We start from the raw sequence: 21,013 nt of genomic DNA, 5'->3' as shown, positions 1-21,013 counted from the left end.
AGACTAGTAAAAGAGGTATGGAAGGCAGATGTGGAGGGAGTGAACATGAGGGGACGTCCTAGGATGAGGTGGATGGATGGGGTGAAGGGGGCTTTGGGGAAAATGGGAATGTCTGTTGAGGAAGGACGGGAGAGGACAGAAGACGGGTGAATGGAGAATGGTTGGATATGGATGATGTTGTGATGTATGAGGTGGGGGGTGAGGTAGTATGTGTGAGAAAAATTTGACGCAGCCCGAAGGGATTTCTCCCCATCCTCTCCTTCTCTGCATGGGGGGGACGGAGAGGGGGGGTCACCGATTTAATGAAACGGCCTTGTTGTGGATGTGCTGTGGCTTGCGACACTGCCTCTGACCCAAGGCAGTGGACAAGGTGCAGGGATGACCTGTCATGCAGGAGGTGCTAAGATATGAGGGAGGGTGGAGGGGAGTGGAGTGTATATAGGGATGGAATGGGTGGAAATAATTTTATGCCTTTTTCTTTTCTTTTTGACTACCTCCCTTGAAAGGGGGAAAAAGCCTTGGTATATGTATGTATGTATTTATTAATATATTTTTGAGTTCGAAACCTCTTTCTACTTTGAATCCATGAAATAATTCGTCTTCGTATCAAGGGCTATCTATGTTACAAAATTTCTTTCTGACTACTCCCAATGGTGTTTCGTACTTACTCATATTCAGTCTTCTGTTAGTGGTCTCTGTATAAGTTAGTTTATCATCCATTTTCCTTAATTTTGCTGTCCTTGTTACACTTAAATCTCTTTTCTATATTTCGGTACCACTGGACATAGCCCCCCTCCGATTTGTTTACAACTAGGTAACTCGGCAGTTTTCAGTCAAGAAATAGCTGGATTAGCGCTGTTTTGTGGAGCGTTCTTAGACATGTTTGATCCGTTCGACTGACTGTGTGTGTGTGGATGACATTTTGATGCAGCCTAAAGGGATTTCTCCCTGTCTTCCTTATTTTCTCCATGAGGGGATGGAGAGGGGGTTGTCAATTAAGTGAACCGGCCTTACTGTGGATTAACTGAGTCTTGCTGCATTGCTTATGACTTTGGCAGGAGACAGGGATGACCCTTCATCAATGAGGGGCTAAGATGAGAGTGAAACATGGGTGGTGGATGGGAGTGGGTGTGTGCCTTTGACTTGGCTACCTCCCTTATAACAGGGAATGCCTTTGGTATATAGGTAGATAGATATGTATAAGGAGGTGCCAAGATAAGAGGGAGGGTGGAGGGGAGTGGAGTGTATTAGGGATGGAATGGGTGGGAATGGTTTTTATGCCTTTTTCTTTTTGGCTACCTCCCTTGTAAAGGGAAAAAGCCTTTGATTTTTGTCAGGGCAAGGTTTAAAGGGGGAGTAATGGCACTTTATTGTAGGTTCAATGAATAAGGTGGAAGTAATGAAGATAGTGTTCGGCATTCACAAGTTTATTTCAATGCACAAGCACTCTCACTATCACTTGTTAACCTCTCTCAATGCTGACCCGCTTCTAACTAACTCCGTGCATGATGTGGCTTCACCCTGGCATAGCGTGCCCAAAGGCAGTTACTAATCATTAATTTTAATTTCCACAATCATTCCTTGTTCACAGAATTTTACATACATCCAGTCTCAGTTATACAATAATTCAATTTTGATCCATACATACATATACCAAGGCTTTTTCCCCCTTACAAGGGAGGTAGCCAAAAAGGAAAATGCATAAAATCATTCCCACCCATTCCATCCCTGAATACACTCCACATCCCTCCACCCTCCCTCAATACACTCCACATCCCTCCACCCTCCCTCTTATCTTAGCACCTCCTGGATGACGGGTCATCCCTGCACCTTGTCCACTGCCCTGGGTCAGAAGCAGTGTCGCAAGACACAGCACATCCACAGCAAGGCCACTTCATTAAAGCGGCGACATCCCTCTCTGTCCCCCCATGCATAAAAGGAGAAGATGGGGAGAAATCCCTTTGGGCTGCGTCAAATTTTGCTCACACATACTACCTCACCCCCCATCCCCTGCCCATTCCACCCCATGCATCACAACATCATCCATATACAACCATTCTCCATTCATCCCTGTCTTCTGTCCTCTCCCGTCCTTCCTCAACAGACATTCCCCTCTTCCCCAAAGCCCCCTTCACCCCATCCATCCACCTCATCCTAGGACGTCCCCTCATGTTCACTCCCTCCACATCTGCCTTCCATACCTCTTTTACTAGTCTTTCTTCACTCATTCTTTCCATGTGTCCAATAATATTAATAATCTATCTCATTTATTCAACTTTCACATTACAAAAATAAATGATAATTAATTAAACAGAAATGGTAATTTGATTGTTCTAGAAGATTCACGCCTGTTACATGCATGTACACACATACAGAATGACACATCAATTTTCGTTGTACAGTACTATACATAATGTTAACCACTTCAGTATGGGACTTAAATCTCGCGGGCAGCAGCCAATGCCAGCCGTATGACGTAACGTAATAATATTCGCATCATAAAATATAGTCACCGCTTATATCGATCGTTCTCTCTTTCACCCGCGAATTTTGAAAACCACAGAGAATGGGATTCAGGGCGCATTTGGGAGAATGTAAAAACACAGGGGCGACTACAATAAATATAATCAAGACGCCGATATGGCAGCGTCGCGAATCCACTTGCTCCTCATGACGCCTACGTGTGCGGCACCGTATGGAAGGGGTTAACAGAATTAGAATACAATAAATGCTTGGGCACCTATCAGGAGCTGACCCCAGCGACATACAATGGAACTTTAACCACTTCAGTACGGGACTTAAATCTCGCGGGCAGCAGCCAATGCCAGCCGTATGACGTAACGTAATAATATTCGCATCATAAAATATAGTCACCGCTTATATCGATCGTTCTCTCTTTCACCCGCGAATTTTGAAAACCACAGAGAATGGGATTCAGGGCGCATTTGGGAGAATGTAAAAACACAGGGGCGACTACAATAAATATAATCAAGACGCCGATATGGCAGCGTCGCGAATCCACTTGCTCCTCATGACGCCTACGTGTGCGGCACCGTATGGAAGGGGTTAATGAAGATATATTGAATTAGAACATGTAGGCATATGAAACATTATATATATACATGGAATAACATGAAAGATTGGACAGGATGGTAGTTGAGAACATTTTGGCAGCTATAAGGGTTTGAAAGTTCAAGAAGTATGACGTCTGCAAAGATTGTATGGGTGGGAGACGGGATGTTGAAATGGGAGGGGAGGAAGGAAGGGGTTCTGTGGGAGTCGGAGGGTCATTGTCACAGTCTACACCTCGAGAGAAAAGCTTAAGGGTGTCCAGATGCATGATGGATTCTGTGTCTGAATGTGTTTTACTTTGACTTTGTTTGTAGGTTCTAGTGCGAGGACACGGAAGGGACCAAGGAATTCGGTGAAAGCTTGGGTTCCGCGGTGGTGGAGGAGGAGGTCATGCTCAGCAACTACAGCAGTGGTGGTTGGAAGTGGAAGGTGGGGACATTGTTTGGCGTGAAGGCACCAGAGCAGAAAGGATTTCAACACTTGGCCGGAAGTCCACTTAGGGGAAGTGTAGAGAAGTCCACTTGGCGAAGTGGAGAAGAAGCCAGATGCTGTTTGCCTGTGTGGACGGGTGGAGAAGGGAAGGAATCGCTTGCTTGACAGCGATATCCCTGTTGTGAGCTCAAGTGTAGAGTGATTGACAGCTTCCTGTTATTGTGGTAGCGAAGGAGGGCGAGCTTGGAGGGTGAGGAGTGAGAGTATGGAGAGAAGGCAGGGACGCGTTGGTACTGGTAGACGAATGTGGGTGGAGGTAGCGATGGTGAGGTGTCCCTAGAAGTGAATTCTCTAATGCTGTCTGCAGGGCTGAGAATTGGAATTGTAGGAATTTGTGGTCACAGAGGTCTGCACACTGTTGTAAGACACAGCAGGGACGTCGGCAGAAGCTTGGAATTGCATGTAGAATCTTCTGTGGGTAGGGTGGGTGGGAAATTTTCACTTCTCCTTTCGTAACTGTTCGTATCTCGTATCCCACGTCGCCACCATTAATTGTAGGTTCAATAAATAAGGTGGAAGTAATGAAGATAGCGTTCGGCGTTCACAAGTTTATTTCAAGGTACAAGAAATATGCACAAACACTCTCACTCACTCGTTAACCTCTCTCAATGCTGACTCGCCTCTAACTAACTCCGTGCGTGACGTGGCTTCACGCTGGCATAGCGTGCCCAAAGGCGGTTGCTACTCATTAATTTTAATTTCCACAATCATTCCTTGTACACAGAATTTTACATACATCCAATCTCAGTTATACAATAATTCAATTTTGATAATATTGATAATCTATCTCATTTATTCAACTTTCGCATTACAAAAATAAATGATAATTAATTAAACAAATGGCAATTTGATTGTTCTAGAAGATTCACGCCTGTTACATGCATGTACGCACACACATACAGAATGACACATCAATTTTCGTTGTACAGTACATCTATACATAATGTTAACAGAATTAGAATACAGTAACTTAATGCACATCACCTCCAGCTGTCCTGAGGTAAACTAATTACTTTTCTTTCATACAGGTGTTACTCCTGTGAATGTTGTGGAGGAACAAGTGCACAGTATTGGAGAAGGTTCTTCTATCTTGGAAAAAGGCAGCAAACACAGGGCAGTAAGTGCAACAGCACTCAATCAGCATTCTTCACGCTCCCATGCCATCATCTCACTCACAATCAAAGATGTTAGTAATAGTATTCTTTTAGTTTGTATTGAAGATTTGTTACCTCAGGATTTTTGTATATGAAGTGAAGATATATACTGTATATAATGTTCCACTTTGGTACAATGACGCCTACACAGGTGTCATGAGGCGCAAGTGGTACATGAGGATGCCCACATTGGCATCTTGGTTATATATATTTATATATTTTTTAGTTGTACATGAGTTACCCGTAGATTCTGTGAACTGGTTTGATCATGTTTTCTGTGTTTATTGCCCTGTGGTGGGGGCAAAACAATACTGCCACCAAGTATTTCCACTTGGATCGTAAGAGGCAAGAAAAAAGGGACGGGGATTGTGACCAGGCATCCTTTTCCCTGTAGCCCCACAGGGGACATTCCTAAAAAAAGAGTAAAGGCATAAGAGGGTCTAGGAGTTTTCCAACAGCACCCTAAGGTTTGGGTCTTTTAATGTGCATCGATGTGGTACAGATGAGAGTAAAAGGGAAGAGATAGGTAGTATGTTTGTGAGAAGAAAGATGGATGTGTTGGCTTTGAGTGAAACTAAGTTGTTGTTGTTGTTGTTGTCGTTCCCTAGACTGTCTGTCCGAGCAGTCCCGTCTCCCCAAGGAAGGCCACAGCCGAAACTGGGTTTTCCCACAAATCCTTTATAGAGTGTATGTTGTGTTGTTTGCGTGCATGATTGTGTATAATGCAGTCTTCCATTATGTGTTGTATGGTATGGGGTGAAGTGTTACATCCTGGGCAGCTGTTCACAACACGGTCGTCCAGCCTCTTCTGGTAGCTTAGAAGTGCTGGGTGGTGACCGCATCGCAGTCTGGCCAAGTGGACTCTGTCCTTACGTGGGAGAGAGGATTCAGAAGGGTGGATATCAGGGGGTCTGGCATGCAGCAGTGTGTTGTCTTTCAGTGTGTTAATGGAGCGGTGAGTGATATGATTATGAATATGTTTCCGGAGGCTGGTATTTGGTGGTTGTGGAGGAAGAGAAGAGAGTATCTGTGTGTAATAAAGGTCTATGGGTGTAGTTTTAATGTTTCTTGGTGTGTGTGGGTGTTCTGCTATGTAGTGTAGCGGGTGTGATGTGTTTGTGGTGGCTGCAGCAAGTGTTTGTGTGCCTCTCATGTCGAGGTGGTCCTTGACTTTGAGGACTTTTGTTTCATGGTGTAAATGGTCTGTAGGTGATGTATTTGTGCAGCCTGTAATTGTTTTTAGGGCTTTGTTTTGTATGATTTGAAGGGTGTTGTGGTGTGTCTCACTGAGATTAGGAGCCCATGCAGGACTCGCATAATTCATCACTGAGCGTATGCATTGTTTGTATATTGTTATATTAGTTTCTTTGTTTTGTCCAAATGTTGTTCCAGTGATTGACTTAAGTGCATTAAGTCTAGGTGTGCATTTGTTTTTTATGTTTGTGAGGTGTTGTTTGAAAGACATGGATGTATCGTATGTTATACCAAGAATTTTCGGTGTGTTTGTGTGTGGTATTAGAGTGTTGTTGATGTAGAGATGAGGTATGTATTTGTGTTCTTTTGTCCAGTTGGTGAGAAGTGTTGCTGTAGATTTGGGTGGAGCTATTTTGAGTCTGTTTGTGATGAACCATGTGTTGAGTGTGTCAAGGTAAGGCTGGATTATTTCTGCAGCTTTGTCTGTGTTACGATGTGTGCATGTGATTGTTATGTCGTCTGCGTAGGAAGAGATTTGTATTTCTGAGGTGTCTGGCGTGGGTAAGTCATGCATGTATAGATTAAATAATGTGGGGGATAGAACTGAGCCCTGTGGTACTCCGTTCTTAATGTTTCTGATGTGCGATGATTGGCCATTATATGACACATGAGCATTCCTGCCTGCCAGATAATTGGCCAGCCATCTTTTGGTGTTATTGTGCATGTCTGTGTTATATATTTTATTTGTTAGGTTGTGGCGGGGGATAGCATCAAAAGCTTTACTAATGTCCAATGTTATAAGAAGTGTTCTGTGGTGGGGCCTATCTGAATTGATGCCATCTAAAATTCTTTGTGTGAGGTTTGTCAGAAGAGTGTTTGTGGAGTGTAGTGGCCTAAAACCGTGTTGTGAGTCAGCAAGGGGAATATATGGTGTGACAAGTTTAAGTATTAGGCGTTCAATGACTTTAGAGGGGGTGCAGAGAAGTGTGATTGGGCGGTGCGATGTTGGGATTGTTGGGTCTTTGTTCGGTTTTGGAATGGTGATTATTTTACCATGCTTCCAGATGTCGGGTATAGTGTTGTGTGAATAGCTGTAGTTTGCAATGTTTGTGAGTGCGTGTATACCTTGTGGTCCAATGTGTTTTAGGTGGATGTTGCTTATGTTATCAGGGCCATAGGCAGATGAGTGCTTGAGACTATGCATTATGAGTTTTGTCTGACTGTCTATGAAGGGTGTATAGTCTGAGTCTGTGGGAAAGTCTTTCTTACGTCGAATGGTGCGTCGGTCGTCAGGGTGAGATGTAAGATGGCTCGTCTGTGCAAAATGACGTATGAGTGCGTTTGCTTGTTGTCTGTTTGAGGGTAGATTATCTGTTGTTGTGATTATTGCTGCGTGAGAGCGTGTAGTGTTAGTGTTGGATAGTGTGATGCTGTTGAGTGTTTTGTACAATTTGCTGGTGTTTGTTTTGTGATCAAGTGTATTGATAAAGTTTTGCCAATTTTGTGTTTTTTGTTCATGTATTTTATTGTTGAGAGGGAAGGGCGAGTGTAAGTGGGAGGTTATCAGGAGTGAAGAGAGGGCAAGGGAGAGAAGGGGTGGCTATACTAGTAAGTGAAGAGATAGGTAAACATGTAGTGGAGTGGAAGGAGGTTTCTTCAAGGATAATGTGGATGAAGGTGAAACTGGTAAAGGAGATGTGGGTTTTTGTAAGTACATATGGGCCTGGTAGTGAGAAGAGTGTAGAAGAAAGGGAGGGTTTTTGGATAGATTTAAATGAGTGCATAGAGGGATTAGGGAGAAATGTAAGTGTGATAGTACTGGGAGACCTTAATGCTAGGGTAGGAAATGAACCAATAGACAGAGTGATGGGGAAGTATGGAGTTCCAGGAAAGAATTGTAGTGAAGAGTTGATGGTGGAAATGTGTCTAGAAAGAGTTGATGATATCAAATACAGTGTTTCGGAAGAAAGTCAAGCATAAGTACACATGGGAGAGGGTGGTGGATGGAAGGGTGGTAGATAGAGTGTTAATGGACTATGTAGTGGTATATAGGAGTATAATAGGAAGAGTTAATGGTGTACATGTTCTAAGGGGAGAGGGTGGGGAAATGTCAGATCATTTTTTGGTAGAAGGTCAGTTGAGAGTGGAGGATAGATGGAGAAAGAGGAAAAGGAAAAAGATAGGGAGGTGCTTAGAGTGAACTCTTTAAATGAAAAGGAAAAGGAGGAGGAGTACAAGAAGAAGCTGAGAGAGGAGTGGGAGAGAGTGAAAGATAGAGTAGAGGTAGGAGTGGAGAAGGAATGGGGATGGTTCAAGGAGGGAGTCACAAAGTGTGCAAAGATGGTGTGTTGAACAAGAAGGACAGGAGGAAATAGAAGGAAGGGTAGTGAATGGTGGGATGAGGAAACAAAGAAGGTTGTAGAAGAGAAGAAGTGAGCTTTCACAGATTGGTTACTAAATAGGATGAGGGAGTCATATGAGAGGTACAAAGAAAAAAGAAGTAAAGCACAAGGTAAAGAAGGCAAAGAGGAGAGCAGATGTGAAATGAGGTAAGAGTATGACAGAAAATTTTGAAAGTAATAAAAAGATGTTTTGGAAAAAAAATTAAGAGAGGAAGAGGAGGCGAATCAAGTAGAGAAGAAAAGGTAAAAGGTGTAGATGGAGAGATGATAATGGAAGAGAAGGCAGTAAGGGGAAGATGGGCAGAATATTTTAGGGAGTTGCTAAATGTGAAGAAGGATAGGGAGGGAAAGATAGCTGCAGTGGGAAATGCTAAGAAAATGACTGTGATGAGTGAGGAAAATGGAGGAGAAATAAGGAAGGATGAAGTGAAGGCAGTTGTTAAGATGATGAAAGCAGGTATGGCACCTGGTCTAGATGGATGCCATGCAGAATGTTTAAAAAAAAAAGAGGTACAGTGATGGTGGACTGGTTGGTGAGGTTATTTAATGTTTGCTGGAGAGAGGGTAGAGGACTGGAGGAGTGCCTGTATAGTTCCACTTTACAAGGGAAAAGGGGACAAGTGTGAATGTAGTAGTTTCAGAGGGATTAGCTTGTTAAGTGTAGTTGGGAAGGCTTATGGGAGGATCTTGATTGAGAGGATTAGGAAAGGAACAGAGGGAGTAATTTGTGAGGAACAGTGTGGATTTAGGACAGGTAGAGGTTGTGTAGATCAGATCTTTGTGGTAAGAGAGATATGTGAGAAAGCTATAGGAAAGGGGAAGGATGTTTTTTGGGCTTTTATGGATCTGGAAAAGGCTTAGGTGATGAGATGTACAAGGGGTGAAAGTGGCAGTAGACTGGAAGTGAACATTAAGGGAGAGCGACTGGAGGAAGTGGATAGTTTTAGATACTTGGGTGCAAGTGTAGCAGGAAAAGGTGGAGTGAAGGTGGAGGTAGAATGTAGATTGAGAGAAGCGAGTAAATGCCTTGGTGGTTTAAAGAGTGTAATGAGAAATAGACAATTGGGAATGGATGCGAAGAGGAGACTGTATGAAGGAGTGATTGTGCCAACAGCACTGTATGGGGCAGAAACGTGGAACATAAGAGAAGAAGAGAGAAGGAGTTTGAATGTGTTTGAGATGAGGTGTCTGAGAAGTATGGTGGGGGTTACTAGGCTAGAGAGTGAGAAATGAGGAGGTGAGGAGGAGAACAGGGGTGAAAAAGGATTTGGGAGAGAGGGTGGATGAAAGAATATTAGGATGGTTTGGACACATGGAAAGAATGAGTGAAGAAAGACTAGTAAAAGAGGTATGGAAGGCAGATGTGGAGGGAGTGAACATGAGGGGACGTCCTAGGATGAGGTGGAGGGATGGGGTGAAGGGGGCTTTGGGGAAGAGGGGAATGTCTGTTGAGGAAGGAAGGGAGAGGACGGAAGACAGAGGTGAGTGGAGAATGGTTGTATATGGATGATGTTGTGACTGCATGAGGAGGAATGGGCGGGGGGGGGTGGGGGGGGGGGTAGTATGTGTGAGTAAATTTTGACACAGCCCGAAGGGATTTCTCCCCGTCCTCCCCTTATATGCAAAGGGGGACGGAGAGGGGGGGGTCGCCGATTAAATGAAGCGGCCTTGCTGTGGATGTACTGTGTCTTGCGACACTGCTTCTGACCCAGGGCGGTGGGCAGGGTGCAGGGATGACCCGTCATCCAGGAGGTGCTCAGATGAGAGGAAGGGTGGGAAGGGTGTGGAGTGTATTTAGGGATGAAATGGGTGGGAGTGTTTTTATGCCTTTCCCTTTTTGGCTACCTCCCTTGGAAGGGGGAAAAAGCCTTGGTATATGTATGTATGTATGGAAAAGGCTTAGGACAGGGTAGACAGGAAGGCACTGTGGGAGGTTTTGCGGATATACGGGATAGGAGGAAAGCTTCTAGGAGCTGTCAAGAGTTTTTACGAGAGTAATAGAGCATTTGTCAGGATTATAAAGGGAGAGAGAGAGTGGTTCGAGGTAAAGATTGGACTTCATCAGGGATGCGTTATATCGCCCTGGCTGTTCAATTTGTACATGGATGTGGTGGTGCGAGAGGTAAATGCAAGGGTAGTGGGTCAGGGATTAGAGATGGTTAAAGAAAATGGAGAAAAGTGGGAGGTGAGCCAGCTGTTGTTTGCGGACGACACTGCGCTTGTGGCAGGATCAGAGGAGGGATTGAGGAAGTTGGTGACAGAGTTTGGGAGAGTGTGTGATAGAAGAAAGCTGAAGATAAATGTGGGTAAAAGTAAGGTGATGAGATGTACAAGGGGTGAAAGTGGCAGAAGACTGGAAATGAGCATAAAGGGAGAGTGACTGGAGGAAGTGGATAGTTTTAGATACTTGGGTGCAAGTGTGGCAGGAAAAGGTGGAGTGGAGGTGGAGGTAGAATGTAGATTGAGAGAAGTAAGTAAATGCCTTGGTGGATTAAAGAGTGTAATGAGGAATAGACATTTGGGAATGGATGCTAAGAGGAGACTCTATGAAAGAGTGATTGTGCCAACAGCACTGTATGGGGCAGAAACATGGAACATAGAGTGAAAGAGTTTAAATGTGTTTGAGATGAGGTGTCTGAGAAGTATGATGGGGGTTACTAGTCTAGATAGAGTGAGAAATGAGGAGGTGAGGAGGAGAACAGGGGTGGAAAGGGAGTTGGGAGATAGGATTGATGAAAGAGTATTAGGATGATTTGGACACATGGAAAGAATGAGTGAAGAAAGACTAGTAAAAGAGGTATGGAAGGCAGATGTGGAGGGAGTGAACATGAGGGGACGTCCTAGGATGAGATGGATGGATGGGGTGAAGGGGACTTTGGGAAAAAGGGGAATGTCTGTTGAGGAAGGATGGGAGAGGACAGAAGACAGGGGTGAATGGAGAATGGTTGTATATGGATGATGTTTTGATGCATGAGGTGGAATGGGTGGAGGGATGGAGGATGAAGTAGTATGTGTGAGCAAGATTTGACGCAGCCCGAAGGGATTTCTCCCCATCTTCTTCTCTGCATGGGGGGACGGAGAGGGGGGGTCGCTGATTTAATGAAGCGGCCTTGCTGTGGATGTGTTGTGACTTGCAACACTGCCTGTGACCCAAGGCAGTGGACAAGGTGCAGGGATGACCCGTCATCCAGGAGGTGCTAAGATAAGAGGGAGGGTGGAGGGGAGTGGAGTGTATTGGGGATGGAATGGGTGGGAATTATTTTATGCCTTTTTCTTTTTGGCTACCTCCCTTGAAAGGGGGAAAAGGCCTTGGTATATGTATGTATGTACATATACCAAAGGCTTTTTCCTCCTTATAAGGGAGGTCGCCAAAAAACAAAGGTATAAAACCCCTCCCACCCATTCTATCCCTAACATACTCCACTCCCCTTCACCCTCTTATCTTGGCACCTCCTGGATGATGGGTCATCCCTGCATGTTTGCTGCCCTGGGTCACAAGACACAGCACACCCACAGCAAGGCCGCTTCATTAAATCGGCGACCCCCTCTCTTGTTCATAATTTCCACATGCCTTTTTTTTTTTTTTTTTTCACCCCTGGTCTCTACTTCAACTCATTTCTCACACTATCTGTCCTTATAACCTCCACTATAATTCTTTAGCACTTAACTTCAAACACATTTAGGTTCCTTTCTGTCTACCTTAATTTCCAAGTCTGCCCCATGAAGTGGTGTGGGCACAATCACTCCCTTGTACAGTTGTCTCTTTGCATTCATCCCCAGATACCAGTTTCTCATGACACTTTTCATTTTCCCAATTTACCTCTACCTCCACTCTTCCATTCTTTGCTTCATGGGACCTTAAATACTTGAAGCTTTTCACTTCCTCCAGCCTCTCCCCTTTAAGACTTACCTCCAACCAAGGGTGCAGTGCCAATTTTATAGGTGTTGGAGCTCTGGGGATAGTACATACATATACATATACCAAGGGCTTTTTCCCCCTTACCAGGGAGGTAACCAAAATCAAAAGGCATAATTCCACTCCCATTTCTTCCCCACCCATTCTATTCCCATCCACCACCCCTCCCTCCCTCCCTCTCATCATGGCTTCTCATGGGTAACAGGTCATCCCTTCAACTTGCCCATCACCCTGGGTCAGAAACAAGGCAGCAAGACACAGCACATCCACAGCATGGCTGCTTTGTTTAATCAGCAACCCCCTCTCCATCCTCTTATGCAGAAACAGTGAAGATGTGGAGAAATCCCCTTTGGCTGCATCAAAATATTCACACATAACCACTCCCTAACCCCCCTCATCCCCTATCCACTCCCTTCCATTATCACCTATACACAGCCATTCTCCACTCGCCCCAATCTTCTGTCTTCTCCCTTTCTTCCTCAACAGACATCCCCCTCTTGCTCAACACCCCTTTCACCTCATCCATCTATCTCATCCTCAGTCACCTCCGTATGTTCACTCCATCCACCTCTGCCTTCCACACTTCTTTATTTGATCTTTCTTCACTCATTCTTTCCATATGTCCAAACCATCCCAATATTCTTTCATCAACCCTATCTACCATCTCCATTTCCACCCCTGCTGTCGTCCTCACCTCCTCATTTCTCACTCTATCTAACCTTGTTTCCCCTACCATACTTCTCAGACATTTCATCTCAAACACATTTAAACTTTTTTTCTCTGCCTCTTTTAACCACTTCAGTACGGAACTTAAATCTCGCGGGCAGCAGCCAATGCCAGCCGTACGACGTGTCGTAATAATACTCGCATCATAAAATATAGTCACCGCTTATATCGATTGTTCTCTCTCTCACCCGCGAATTTTGAAAACCACAGAGAATGGGATTCAGGGCACATTTGAGAGAATGTAAAAACACAGGGGCGACTACAATAAATATAATCAAGACGCCGATATGGCAGCGTCGCGAATCCACTTGCTCCTCATGACGCCTACGTGTGCGGCACCGTATGGAAGGGGTTAAATTCCATGTCTCTGCCCCATACAATGCCATCAGCACAATCTCCTCTTTGCATCCATTCCCAAATGCCTATTTCTCATGACAGTTTTTAATAACTCAGGGCACTTACTTGCTTCTCTCAGTCTACAGTTTACATCCACCTCCACTCCTCCCTTTCCTGCCACATGTGACCCCAATTTTTTTCTAATATTTCATTGTTAATGTAGGTCTATCTATCTCCCTTATAAGGGAGGTAGCCAAGTCAAAAGGCACATACCCTCTTCCACCCATTCCACTCCCATCCACCACCCTTTCCTCCCTCTCATCTTAGCTCCTCATGGATGATGGGTCATCCCTGTCTCCTGCCCACTGCCCTGAGTCAGAGACAGTGCAGCAAGACAGTATATCCATAGCAAGGCTGCTTCACTTAGTCAGTAACCCCCCTACCCCCTCTGTCCCCTTATACGGAAAAAGAGAAGCTGGGGAGAAATCCCTCTGGGCTGTATTAAAATATCATTCATACATAACCACTCCCTCCCATTCTCCACCCCCTTCCCTTCCTGGCATCAGAGTATCATCCACATATAGCTATTATCCACTCACCTTAGTCTCTTGCCTTCTCCCATCCTTGCTCAACAAACAACTCTCTTGCTCAAAGCCCCTAATGTTAGGTAATTATACATATGTCAACACATTCCAGAGGATCTCTTCCCCCATATAAGGGAGGTAGCTGAGTCAAAGAGTAAACCCACCCAACACCTATATTGATATATTTTATAGTATTTTCTGTACTTTTCTTATTGTGTCATGGTTATTGTTTCATATGTATATATATGGCTATGTTACATACATACATATACCAAAGGCTTTTTCCCCCTTACCAGGGAGGTAGCCCAAAAAAAAACAAAGGCATAAAAACCATTCCCACCCATTCCATCCCTAATCCACTCCACTCCCCTCCACCCTCTACCCTCCCTCTTATCTTGGCACCTCCTGGATGACAGGTAATCCCTGCATCTTGTCCACTTGTTACATTATTTAAATTAAATATTGTAAGAAATTATAAAAATGTGTGGATATGTTAATGTTAAGGAATGAACAGGACAACATTTGAATTTAAAAACTAGCAAAATCCTTGTCTGGGTCTTCCTAAAATCCAGATCTTTGAAGTTTTACTATATTTTGTTCATATACAGTCAATATATAACAAGAAGATAATTGGCTTTCCAGGGAGAAAAATGCAGAAGCTTGCGACTGGTTGACTTAGCTGGTGCAGAAGGTGTGGGCAAAGCAAAAATGGAGGGGCAGCAGTTTTCAGAAGGGGTTAGCATCAACAAGTCTCTTCTGGGTCTGGGGAAGGTACTTGCTGCTCTTGGCAATCCAGTGTCAGCCTTCATTCCTTACAGGTGAGAATTTGAGACATTAGTTCACCTCTGTTTTTTTTTTCTTATATGACAGTGAATGGAGGAGATGAGTTATAGAGTAAAAGAAACAAGTAAATATCTAGTGGAATGAAATATTGAGAAAGGTAGTTTGGGAAGGATGCAAAGAAAAGGTTGTGTATTTACCTAGTTGTATTATACAGGAAGGGAGCTATGCTTGTGGTGACCCGTCTGTATCTTTCAGCATCAAGTTTTTTCTTAAAATCTTGAATAGTGTTTGCACACACTGTTTCTTTGTCTAATTTGTTCCAAGTACAGTAGAAGCCCGATTTAACGAACTAATTCAGCCAAGGTCCAGTCCGCTAAAGTGAATTTTCCGTTAAATTGAGCGAGTGAGCGTTGGTGTAACAGTGCTGCCAGAGTGGATTGTAAAAATGATACCTAAAAATTCCCTAGTGTACACACACACACATACAGTATATATATTATTGTAAGTGAATTATAGGCAGCACAATCGTGAATTGCAAACGAACAGCAACGTGCAGTAATTTGTTGCAACGTGTGTGTGTGTGTGTCATGTAACAATGATATGAGCTGTCTGTGAATTTCGGGAAATATTAGTCATAGCTTCGTGTTTTTGTTCGATGTACATAATTCTAGTGATTAATAGGACTGGGCAGTTGGTTTTTGGATAGTGAGCGTTATTGTTGTGTTGTTGCAGAAAACGTAGTTCATTGTTATAGAAGTTTTTTTCGTGGTGATTACTCTCGCGTACTGATTTTGAATTTTCCCATCAACTTACTGTTTCATTATTTTGTTTTCCTATTATACCGTCTATTTCTACTTGAATATATTTCTGCTACAATTATACATACATACATATACCAAGGCTTCTTTCCCCTTACAAGGGAGGTAGCCAAAAAGGGAAAGGCATAAAATCATTTCCACCCATTCCATCCCTGAATACACTCCACACCCCTCCACCCTCCCTCTTATCTTAGCACCTCCTGGATGACGGGTCATCCCTGCACCTTGTCCACTGCCCTGGGTCAGAAGCAGTGTCGCAAGACACAGCACATCCGCACAAGGCCGCTTCATTAAATCGGCAACCCCCCCCTCTCCGTCCCCCCATTGCATAAAAGGAGAGGACGGGGAGAAATCCCTTCGGGCTGCGTCAACTTTTGCTCACACATACTACCTCACCCCCCACCCCCCTGCCCATTCCACCTCATGCAATCACATCATCATCCATATACAACCATTCTCCATTCACCCCCGTCTTCTATCCTCTCCCGTCCTTCCTCAACAGACATTCCCCTCTTCCCCAAAGCCCCCTTCACCCCATCCCTCCACCTCATCCTAGGACGTCCCCTCATGTTCACTCCCTCCACATCTGCCTTCCATACCTCTTTTACTAGTCTTTCTTCACTCATTCTTTCCATGTGTCCAAACCATCCTAATATTCTTTCATCAACCCTATCTCCCAGCTCCTTTTCCACCCCTGTTCTCCTCCTCACCTCATTTCTCACTCTATCCAGCCTAGTAACCCCCATCATACTTCTCAGACACTTCATCTCAAACACATTCAAACTCCTTCTCTCTTCCTCTCGTATGTTCCATGTTTCTGCCCCATACAGTGCTGTTGGCACAATCACTCCTTCATACAGTCTCCTCTTAGCATCCATTCCCAAATGTCTATTCCTCATTACACTTTTTAATCCACCAAGGCATTTACTCGCTTCTCTCAATCTATATTCTACCTCCACCTTCACTCCACCTTTTCCTGCCACACTTGCACCCAAGTATCTAAAACTATCCACTTCCTCCAGTCGCTCTCCCTTAATGCTCACTTCCAGTCTACTGCCATTTTCACCCCTTGTACATCTCATCACCTTACTTTTACCCACATTTATCTTTAGCTTTCTTCTATCACATACTCTCCCAAACTCTGCCACCAACTTCCTCAATCCCTCCTCCGATCCTGCCATAAGCGCAGTGTCGTCCGCAAACAACAGCTGGCTCACCTCCCACTTTTCTCCATTTTCTTTAACCATCTCCAATCCCTGACCCACTACCCTTGCATTTACCTCTCGCACCACCCCAATCCTGACACAAGCTCTACTACTCCATAAAAACTCTTGACAGCTCCCAGAAGCTTTCCTCCTATCCCATATATCTGCATAACCTCCCATTATGCCTTTCTGTCTACCCTATCTTTAGCCTTTTCCAGATCCATAAAAGCCCAAAAAACATCCTTCCCCTTTCCTATAGCTTTCTCACATATCTGTCTTACCACAAAGATCTGATCTACACAACCTCTACCTGTCCTAAATCCACACTGTTCCTCACCAATTACTCCCTCTGTTCCTCTCCTAATCCTCTCAATCAAGATCCTCCCATAATCCTTCCCAACTACACTTAACAAGCTAATCCCTCTGAAACTACTACATTCACACTTGTCCCCTTTTCCCTTGTAAAGAGGAACTATACAGGCACTCCTCCAGTCCTCTGGCACTCTATCCTCTCTCCAGCAAACATTAAATAACCTCACCAACCAGTCCACCATCACTGTACCTCCCTTTTTCAGACATTCTGCATGGCATCCATCCAGACCAGGTGCCTTACCTGCTTTCATCATCTTAACAACTGCCTTCACCTCATCCTTCCTTATTTCTCCTCCATTCTCCTCACTCATCACGGTCATTTTCTTCGCATTTCCCACTGCAGCTATCTTTCCTTCCCTATCCTCCTTCACATTTAACAACTCCCTAAAATATTCTGCCCATCTTCCCCTTACTGCCTTCTCTTCCATTATCATCTCTCCATCTGCACCTTTTACCTTTTCTTCTCTACTTGATTCGCCTCCTCTTCCTCGCTTAACCACTTCACTCTGGACTTAAATCTTGCGGGCAGCAGCCAATGCCTGCCGTACGACGTGTCGTAATAATACTCGCATCATAAAATATAGTCACCGCTTATATCGATCGTTCTCTCTTTCACCCGCGAATTTTGAAAACCACAGAGAATGGGATTCAGGGCACATTTGAGAGAATGTAAAAACACAGGGGCGACTACAATAAATATAATCAAGACGCCGATATGGCAGCGTCGCGAATCCACTTGCTCCTCATGACGCCTACTAAGGCGGCACCGTATGGAAGGGGTTAATTTCTTTCCAAAACATCTTTATATTACTTTCAAAATTATCTGTCATACTCTTACCCCATTTCACATCTGCTCTCCTCTTTGCCTTCTTTACCTTTTGCTTTACTTCTCTATTCTTTTCTTTGTACCTCTCATATGACTCCCTCATCCTATTTTGTAACCAATCTGTGAAAGCTCGCTTCTTCTCTTCTACAACCTTCATTGTTTCCTCATCCCACCTTTCACTATCCTTCCTTCTATTTCCTCCTGTCCTTCTTGTTCCACACACCATCCTTGCACACTTTATGACTCCCTCCTTGAACCATCCCCATTCCTCCTCCACACCCAGCTCTACTTTATCCTTTACTCCCTCCCACTCCTCCTTCAGCTTCTTTTTGTACTCCTTCTCCTTTTCCTTTTCATTCAAAGAGTTCACTCTAAGAACCTCCCTACCTTTTGTCCCTTTCCTCTTTCTCCATCTATCCTCAACTCTCAACTTACCTTCCACCAAAAAATGATCTGATATTCCCCCACCCTCTCCCCTTAGCACATGTACATCCTTAACTCTTCCTATCATAATCCTATTTACCACTACATTATCCATTAGCGCTCTATCTACCACCCATCCCTCCACCACCGTCTCCCATGTGTACTTATGCTTGACTTTCTTCCAAAACACTGTATTTGCTATCATCAACTCTCTTTCTAGACACATTTCCACCATCAACTCTCCACTATGATTCTTTCCTGGAACTCCACATTTCCCAACCACTTCATCGATTGGACCATTTCCTACCCTAGCATTAAGGTCTCCCAGTACTATTACATTGACATTTCTTCCTAAATCCTCTATGCACTCATTTAAATCTATCCAAAAGGCCTCCCTTTCTTCTACACTCTTCTCACTGCCAGGCCCATATGCACTTACAAAGACCCACATCTCCTTTCCCAGTTTCACCTTCATCCACATTATCCTTGAGGAAACCTCCTTCCACTCCAGTTACTAGTATAGCCACCCCTTCCCTCTGTCGCCCTCTCTTCACTCCTGATAACCTCCCACTTACACTCGCCCTTCCCTTTCAACTTAGTTTCACTCAAAGCCAACACATCCATCTTTCTTCTCACAAACATACTACCTATCTCTTCTGTAGCAGTGTGTCGGTGAGGAAAATTGAAAAACGGGGTCTTGCCTTTTGAGATTTATTAGCAAGCGGATGTAAACAGACAAGCGACGTCTAGAACGTTTTCGTATCAATAACTTGACATAAACAAAAGATGTTTACATAGGATTCAATTAGATACACACGACTAAAGGTGCTGTATAGGATCTAAACCTATTACAAAGTATAAAACATATGAGAATCACATATATAAGGAATCTACAGCATCAGTATATATTTCTTTAACACCATTTACATGTATATAAAAATAATAATAAGACAATTAATCTCAATTTACCACATCCCTTTTCCCTTATTGAAAAAGGAGTATCCATAAGAACATAACTGAAACATTTATCTTTATAACACCACAATTATAGATTCAATCTATCAGGTGGTTTCACAACTGCTAGATCTTCTAACTGGTTGTGGACTTGGTACATTCACAGCATTATCATCATTATCAACATTTACAGAGGAATTTTCATCAGCCTTATCCATTACTTCTGAACTATCAGGACAGTGTCCTTGACCTGAAGAATACATAGGCACAAAAGGTTTACTGCTACCCGAGTTATCTTTACGTACAGTATCATTACTGGGAACAGTTGGTGTATATCTAGGCATAAGTTGATCAGAATGTCTTTTCCAAACAATGTTTCCAAAATCTCTTAACATCACTTTGTAGTTTCTCACACCTAGAACTTCAGTTACTTTCCCTTCCAACCATGAATGACCTTTTCCATAGTTCTTTACAAAAACAGCATCATCAATCTTATATTCAGACTTCTCAAACTTACACTCTTTTTCCAAAACCTTTTCCTTCTTGTTTTGTGGTTTAATTTTCTCAATTATACCTCTGAAGTTTCTGTTAAACATTAGCTCAGCTGGAGCTTTACCTGTGGAACAATGAATTGAACGTCTGTAGTTATACAAAAATCTACAAATTCTGGTTCTGATATCACCTTCCTTAAATTTACTTAATCCTTCCTTGAAAGTTTTTACAGCTCTCTTGGCTAAACCATTAGATGATGGGTTATATGGGGCTGGTGTCATATGTTTTATTCCATTCTTTTCAAAGAAAGTCTCCATTTCCTCAGATACAAATGATGAGGCATTATCTGAAACTACAATGTCAGGTAACCCAAAATTACAAAAAGTTTTTCTCAGCATAGAAATTGTTACTGTAGATGTTGTTGACTTTGTTACATGAACATCCATAAATTTTGAGTGTGAATCCACAATCACTAAGAAATAATTTTCATTGATTGGACCTGCATAGTCCATATGGAGTCTACACCAAGACTTACCCGTCTCAGGCCATGATAAGGTAACTTCCTGAGAACCTTGAAAATTTTTAAAACAAATTGAACAAGCTTTAGTAACCTCAGATATATCTTGATCTAACTTAGGCCACCATATCCAATTCCTGGCTTCAGCCTTCATAGCACTGATACCATTATGACCTACATGCAGCTGTGAAAGTACACTACTTCTTAATTCAGCTGGTATAACTACTCTATTCCTAAATAGCAACACATCTTCATATATACTTAAATCTGCTTTAACTGCTGCATATTCAGAAATAACAGGATTATCAATCCACCCAAATTTAACACATTGGAAAACCTTCCTCAAAACAGGGTCACTCTTTGTCATAACCTTAACCCTTTCATAGGAAATATTTTGATCTTCCAAATTTTCAACTAAATTCACATATTCAGCAGGTGTATGTGAGTCTAAAACAGAATCTGATACAGGCAAACGGCTCAGGGTATCTGCTACAATGTTTTGTTTGCCTGATTTAAAACACAATTGGTAATCATACTGGGATAACAATAATGCCCAATGCTGTACTCTTGCGTTTGCATTGACAGGAATCTGTTTCTCACTACCAAATAAACCAAGTAGAGGTTTGTGATCTGTACGGAGCACAAACTTACGTCCAAGCAAAAAATATTTAAACTTAGTTACAGCGTACACTAACGCTAGAGCTTCTTTGTCCAACTGAGAATAATTTAGCTCAGCAGCAGACAGCT

At 43.3% G+C, this 21,013-nt stretch overlaps 1 protein-coding gene across 2 annotated transcripts in view; it reads left to right on the top strand.

Annotated features, from left to right (window-relative positions):
- LOC143026673 (uncharacterized) overlaps positions 1–21,013 on the top strand; it is a 99,761-nt gene that overhangs the window by 17,511 nt on the left and 61,237 nt on the right. For both annotated transcript variants that reach the window (XM_076187469.1, XM_076187470.1), the window contains exons 5-6: positions 4,593–4,750; positions 14,519–14,694. In XM_076187469.1, the coding sequence (XP_076043584.1) occupies positions 4,593–4,750; positions 14,519–14,694 (334 nt within the window). The remainder of the gene's footprint in view (positions 1–4,592; positions 4,751–14,518; positions 14,695–21,013) is intronic.

The sequence above is a fragment of the Oratosquilla oratoria genome, chromosome 6 (genome assembly GCF_046742065.1).
Source record: "Oratosquilla oratoria isolate Oo_2021 chromosome 6, ASM4674206v1, whole genome shotgun sequence".
In the NCBI taxonomy this organism is placed as follows: domain Eukaryota; kingdom Metazoa; phylum Arthropoda; class Malacostraca; order Stomatopoda; family Squillidae; genus Oratosquilla; species Oratosquilla oratoria.
The sequence above is the reverse complement of the archived record's forward strand: the minus strand, read 5'-3'. Positions and strand labels throughout refer to the sequence as shown.